At 42.5% G+C, this 7,201-nt stretch overlaps 1 protein-coding gene across 1 annotated transcript in view; it reads left to right on the plus strand.

Annotated features, from left to right (window-relative positions):
• Positions 1 to 7,201, plus strand: part of ptprt (protein tyrosine phosphatase receptor type T) — a gene marked incomplete at its 5' end in the record, with an annotated part of 345,648 nt that overhangs the window by 178,419 nt on the left and 160,028 nt on the right. Inside the window, one exon of the mRNA XM_008289688.1 lies at positions 3,510 to 3,786. Coding sequence (XP_008287910.1) covers positions 3,510 to 3,786 — 277 coding nt within the window. The remainder of the gene's footprint in view (positions 1 to 3,509; positions 3,787 to 7,201) is intronic.

The raw sequence follows: 7,201 nt of genomic DNA on the forward strand, positions 1-7,201 counted from the left end.
GCTTTAATCACCTTTACTACCCTCCCGTCCCCATTTTCCTTCATCCCCTCCTTCTATTTTCATTCACTTTGCTTCCTCAAGGGGCTCTTTGGAAGCCATTAAAATCACTCACACATATAAGTCCAATTTGTATGCAAAGGAAGAAAGAAAGAAACTCATAGAATTTTTTTTATTTTTTCCTTTTTGCAAATTTGGCAGTGAAACATATCGTCATTACTCGCTCTTGTGGCTTTTTTAGCAACCCCGAGCGGACACGTCGGGCCTGAGTAAACGTCTGACGGCGGTTTTTGAAGAGCAGCTGAGCATTTCAAAACCTGCAATCGCGTAGAAACACAGAACTACATGAACGTAGCTCCCGTGCGGTTTATAGAATCAGCACGTTGCCAATCACGCTAACTCTCTCTCCACAATATCAGGCACAAACGCCACAATCAGGTTTCATTTTTTCCCCCCTCCACTCTCCTCCAGTCCACTTGTTCAAAACAAAACCAGTCAGCGCAGACACCCGGCTAATTTATTTCCTTTCCTTTTTTTTTTTCTCATTTTTTTCAGCCGGCATGTTTTTTAATTAAAAGTTCACTTTGAACATGTGATCTCATCCATTTAATTGGTGTAGGGGAGAACATTATTCTCGCTCGCCTTTGGGGAAATACAGTTTCGACAAGGCTGCGTGGAGAATATATATCACTTCGGTTCGGACTTGGGGAAATGGATTTGTGAAATGTGAGTGCGGGTCAGTAGTTTAGTGTTAATTTCTGCAAATCCCACACCGTATCTCACCATTAATCACCCACACACGGCAAATATGCCTCGTGTTGAATCAGGCCGCGCTCTCACCGCGAACATCTTTATGTGTTTATCAACCCCAGATAAGCCCCTTAATGTGTTTGCTCACTGTGTGTGTGTTTTGTGAAAGTATTACATGTTTTAAGTGCCAACAGATGCACGTGGGGAAGCAGGAAAATCAGGCATCTGTCGGCTAATGTGCGCGCAAATGTTTCAGCAGGAATTGTTTTATTTTTCTAGTGTTTATTCTGAGCCGAGCATCCCGAGTTCAGGAGCTTAGATAAGGAATGTTTGCCGAAATGGCCGCGCTGAGAGGAGCAGCTGTTGCGCTCGCATCCGCGGAGACGCACAACGACGCCGTGAAGGCTAACCGTGAAGTAAATACGCGCATGTTTGCTCGCCGAGGTAAACGCCAACGCACGTATGTGACTGTAAACACGTGCACACGGCAGATAAAGAGCGATACACGGAGATAACCGTCCCAGAGTCAGCTGATCCACAGTGGTTTAAATGTTTGCACACACAGAGGAACACACAAAAGGCCACACTGGTGTTTGATAAAACATCAAAAAGCAAACAAACACATCCCCGAGGTATGAATACATGATAAAAAAAAATATAAAAATAAATCAATAAATGCTAACAAAATCACGTTTATTATGTTTAAATCGGAATAAATATTTTTGTTTTATTGATTTTTGTTGTTATTTAGAAGTAAATTATATTTATTAAAGATTAAAAGTTTTAAACTGTTATTTTACAGGTTTTTGCAGCTTTTAAATTATAGAAATAACGAGTAAAACCACACGTCAACTTACATATTCACTGTGAAAGGCCCGCACTGTAAATAATAATTAAAAATGTGTATTTTTTTGGTAAAATATATAATTCACTCTGTTACAGTATTTGACTGTAAAGTATTTATTTACATCAGCAGAAATACCACTTTTTTTTAAAACAGATTTTTGCTGTTATTTTTAAGATAAAATATGTTTAATAAAGAATAAAAATGACGACATAATTCCTTAAACTGTTCAAAAATGTATTTTTAAAAAATCCTAGTTTTATTAAATTACAAATAATATCAGTAAAATCACAAAAAGTATTAATTTACATGTCCACTGTAAGAAAAAATAAAATAAATAAGAAATATGAAAAAATAAATAAATACGAAAAAATAAGAAAATAAATAAAATAAAATATGTATAATAAAGACTAAAAATGACTACATAATTCCTTAAACTATTCGAAAATGTATTTTTAAAAAATCCTAGTTTTATTAAATTACAAATAATATCAGTAAAATCACAAAAAGTATTAATTTAAATGTCCACTGTAAAAATAAATAAAAACAAATTGCAACAAAATGACAGTTTAACTGCATTTGAAGGTAAAAATTAGTTTAAAAATATTATATATATATAATTTCACATCATTAAAATTTACTACTATATCATATATTATGTTTAATGCTTTTTTTGAACATTACAGTCTTCTTCTGTTTTTTCTTCTTCTTCTTCTTTTTTTTCATTTTTTTACAGTGTAGATGTGTTTTCATCACTCCTAACCTACACTTGACTCACACTTTCCAAAATGTCTTCTATGTTTTTATTATTATTATTTTTTATATCCTCACTTGGAAAATTGTCACTTCCCCAAAAAACCCGTTCCAAAAACCTCCCGACGTCTCGTATCGCCGTCGGTTTCCAAACCGTCCTGTAAAGGTGTAAAACTCACAGCAGAGGAGTGAAAACACACACCTGGACCACACACATCTGAACACCCTGCTCCCTGTGGGCTCCTCGTATCGGGGCTCCGTCCCCGGTGCTGCCTCTGAAAGCCATTAGCCTGAAATGGATATTTCACCAGAAAAAGGCAGAAAGAGAGTGACAGCGAGGGAAGCGTGAGAGAGAGAGAAAGAGAAAGAGAGTCATCTTTGGTCATCAGCAATTATCTTTTATGAAAGCTGCCAAACGCGAACTGGGGGATAATTGGCCGCGGCCTCCTTCACAGAAACATACATTTCCCTAATTGCGTATAATTGTGAAGTGAGTTCTTGGCGTGGAGGACGGAGGTAATTGCGGAGGGCCGCTGCTGCGTTTGTCCTGACCGTTAAAGGAGCCCTCAGCCATTCATGAAGCCTCTCGGAGCATAATGGAGGCTCAGGCGAGGGCGCAGACGGACCTCCATCCGAGCGTACAAACACGGCGTACAGGTGTCGCCACATCGTTACTGGTAGTAGGATGCAGACGGAGTCACTCTCGGAGGAATCTATTAACGCCTACCCTCTCATCCCTCTCTTCCCACACACGTATTACTTTTAATTCCTACTTTGCTGCTGAGTCAGCACAAGAAATATGTGCCAGGAAAGAAAAGTTAGCTTTAGAAAAAAAGAAGTGACCATTTGAACAAATGATCCTCCTTTATAACGGATAGTCGGCATTTTTCCTCAGGATTCTTTACAGACCTCTTCTGCTAATGCTTTTATTACCAAAATGGATATAAGCACTCTGGAGATTAAAGCTTTTTAGAGCCGGTGGCAGGTTGTTGAATAGCGGCGATGAACCAGATAAAACACCTCGATGTGTTTCAGGACTACCTGCAGAGTTCTGCAAAAATCAGAACCTCCTGCAACAGCTAGCCGGTGTATGGAGTCAGAACTTTTCTTTATTTATCCGTGTGGTCGGTAAGTCTTTTAAAAACCGCCCCTTCTGTGTTTCCAGCTCCTACCAGCTCGTGGTGAAGGAGGAGCGCAAGTCCAAGACCCGGCGCGCCGCCTCCGAGGCCCCCGAGTGCTTCTCGGCGCCCGTCAGCTTCCGCAACGCCTCCGTCCTGGACTCGCCCTACTACATCGCGGCCGAGCTGCCGCCGTCCAGCCTGACGGTGGTGCAGCCGTTCACGGTGGGCGACAACAAGAGCTACGGCGGCTTCTGGAACCCGCCGCTGTCGCCCGCCAAGAGCTACAGCATCTACTACCAGGCCATGAGCAGAGCCAACGGGGTGAGTCTCGGGTCGGGGAATTAACTTTGCTCATTCAGTTCAGCTTTCATCCTCCTTATTCCAGGAACTAATTCCCCTTTGGTTGCTCGTTTTCCTGGGAATTCTTGTGTACAGTTAGAGCATTTTTTTGACTTCTCGTGCCCCTAAGTTTGGTCAAAACAGATGCCGTGGCACATTTACCAGGTAGATTCACTTGGATTTTACCTGCAAAGAAAACCTCCTGCTGTCAGACACAAAGTAGTCGCAGCGACCCCTTGGAACCCAGAACTTAATAGCGGGTTTGAAAGGTAGGTTATCGCCAGAATGATGCCCTTTTTCTAAGCCAGAAACTGTCAAAAACAGAAAGAATCGTCACATTTCGAGCTTTCTGACAGTCTTTGAACTGCTCATCTGTGACCCGGTGCTCCGTCGACAATATGATTGATCCACATCAGAGCTTTAAACTCACTTAATTCTACAAGAAAAATATATTGCACCAACCAGATTCTGCAAATTCTGCCCTCGTCTGCACAACCAGTAACCCTCCAGTTATGTAGCCGTGACCAATAGACCAATAGTAAGCTTTTCAGCTTAACTTGGCTGAACTGCAGGCTGTGTATCCAAAGATCTCCAGTGTGTTTATTTTTATTCCAGTTCTGGTAACACTTGTGGACACTTGGAGAAATATTCCAGATCTTTATTCCACATGTTTTCATTTTTTTGGAAACGAATTCAACTTCCTTATTTTTCATGATTTATGTGATTCTAACTGTGCAAATACTGCCCTCCCCAGTTCTCTCTACCTCTAGACGGGGTTGTTCTGTTTCCACAGAGGTGCAGGACTTTGTGTTGCAGTGAAAAACGAGCCCACAGTGAGAGAAAAACGTGACCTAAAAACACCAGAAACAGCTTTGAGTTCAGAGGATTTAAACACATTCGCTGGCAAAACAGAAAATTAAACCAACAGGTGACACAAAAACAACACAATCAAAGCAGAGTCTTAATCACTTGACTCAAAACTAACCATCAACTAACTACAAAGGACAGACGGGCCATTTATTTAACACCTTTAAGGAAAGTTATTCTCGTAGTTTAATAGTCGACTTGCTTGAGTTCCTTGAAGACGTTCCACCTCTCATCCAAGAGGCTTCATCAGCTCTGACTGACTGGTCGGGAGTTCCAGATACTTCTATCCTTAAGGAGCCAACAAACCCACAATTGAAACCGAAACTCAGGTGTTAATGGCTCCTAAAGACAGCCTCTTGGACGAGAGGTGAAACGTCTTCAAGCAAGTCCAGTTGCAACGATTAAACTCCGAGAACAACCACGACCTGGATGACTGAGAATCTTCACAGACGTTTAAGGAAAGTTAGCTGCTTCTTTTTCTACATCTGTCTACTTCAGGGGTGTCCAATTCTGGTCCTCGAGGGCCGCAATCCTGCAAGTTTTAGATGTTTCCCTCTTCCAACACACCTGATTCAAATGATCAGGATCGTTATCAGGCTTCTGCAGAGCTTGTTGATGAGCTGAATCAGGTGTGTTGGAAGAGGGAAACATCTAAAACATGCAGGTTTGCGGCCCTCCAGGACCACAGTTTGACACCTCTGGTCTAGTTTAAAACTTGTGGCCACGCCCTGATGAGTGGTGTCCAACCATCAGACTGAACGCGACACGGAGTCGCAGTAAAAGCAGCACAGATTCAGTCTGAATGACCTCCTCAAGGCCCCGGTCGGCTGAATTAAACGCTACACGTTGCTTTAAGAGTGAAAATAAATAACTAACGGAGAGGAGAAGTCTCGGCGGGGATCCTCGCTCCCAGGATCCATCCGCATGGTGTCTGCTTGTTGCCCCCTTTTTGTCGGGTAATTATACCATCTGCGGATACAACAACACCCCGCCCGCCTCCACCCTCCCCCCCAGCCGGCCGTCGCCTTCTCATAACTCATTCACAACTTGAGCTCCAGCTCGCTCTGAAATTTCCATAATACTCCGAACTCCTGCGAGGGTTGTTTTTAATTTTCCACCGCCGTAACCACGGTAACTCGGCCTGGAGAGCGAGGACGGGCGAGCTGGCTCGTCTCTCGTGATGTAATATCCTCCTCCAGACGGCAGGTTTACCCACAATGCACCGCGGACACACACACACACAGAGAGCTGCAAGTGGGTGTGAGTGGGGATCCTTTGCATGATTGAACAACTGTGACTGCGAGCGGATGAGTGTGCGTTCAAAAGTGTGAGCGCTTGTGCGAGCCACTCCTGTGTGTGTGTGTGTGTGTGTGTGTGTGTGTGCATGCGTGCTTTGTATATGTGCAGATCCTAAATCCGGTCACATCAGAATTCCTCATTTGATTGGATCTCCAGTCAATCCAATCAGCGGGAGCTTTGTTTGGGTCGTGGATTGGACCGTCGTGGGGGCACCTATGGGGGGGATTTGGTGGTAAACAGAAAAGCAAGCGGACCACGACCCGGATGATTTGAGGAGGAATCAGGGCATAAAAAAAACGGACATAAAACTCAGGATTTTTTTTCCACTAAATGTTGTTTTTTCCTCCATTTTTCTGTTTAGAATTCCCAGAACTGCTGAATACTTTCATTTTCTTTTATGGGAATGAAACTGCCGCAATCTCGTAATTAGTTTTTATTATGTAATACTTGAAATATATAGATGTTTTAGCAGTAGTGATGTGGAAAACTAGAAAAATGCACAGCTGTAGTATATGCTAAGGCTATCAGGGAGGTGCTCTTGGTCCGGTTAAAGTCAGATCCAAGTCGTGGCTCAAAGATTTAAATATACAATCTATATTTCCTTTGCTAAAGTCGTCCTTCCAACACAAACCTCCTCCATCTGCAGCTTTTGATCCAATGAAGAAGAAGAAAGTTCTACAAGAAAGATGTAGAACTTTAACCTAAACGTACATTTTTGTGCATTTTGTGAAGTGAAAGACGGATTTATTTCTTACTTAACCTCTGAGTTTAACCCAGATTGTGACCATGAGAGAAGACAGCTGATCTCACAGCTTCCATTATCAAATAGAAAGTGAAGTTTGGCGCCTTTATAGACGTGTTTATACGCTTAGGTTAACTCGCCGGTTGCTACAATTGCACCAATAAGGTCAAAAGAGCATTTTTTAATAATTCAACAACACCTTCAGTTCCCTCTCTTTGCTCTGAACATGTGATCTTGAGGGAAAACTACAGACGGATTGCAGAATGTTACTGACTTCATTTCCTCGAGCCGCTGTGCAGGAATCATGCACGGACAGCAGCGTTACTCCATGCAAACATCATAAAGTGATCCACGAGGTTAGAGTCATAACCGTACACGTGCACAGGTGTGTCCAGACATTTAGTTTAAAGTGATGAGACACGCCGAGCTGTTTGTCTGTCTGACATGACACCAGACCCGACAGCTCAGTCTCCCTAAAATGATGCTCCT

This window comes from Stegastes partitus, unplaced genomic scaffold (assembly GCF_000690725.1).
Source record: "Stegastes partitus isolate 25-593 unplaced genomic scaffold, Stegastes_partitus-1.0.2 Scaffold632, whole genome shotgun sequence".
Taxonomy (NCBI): domain Eukaryota; kingdom Metazoa; phylum Chordata; class Actinopteri; family Pomacentridae; genus Stegastes; species Stegastes partitus.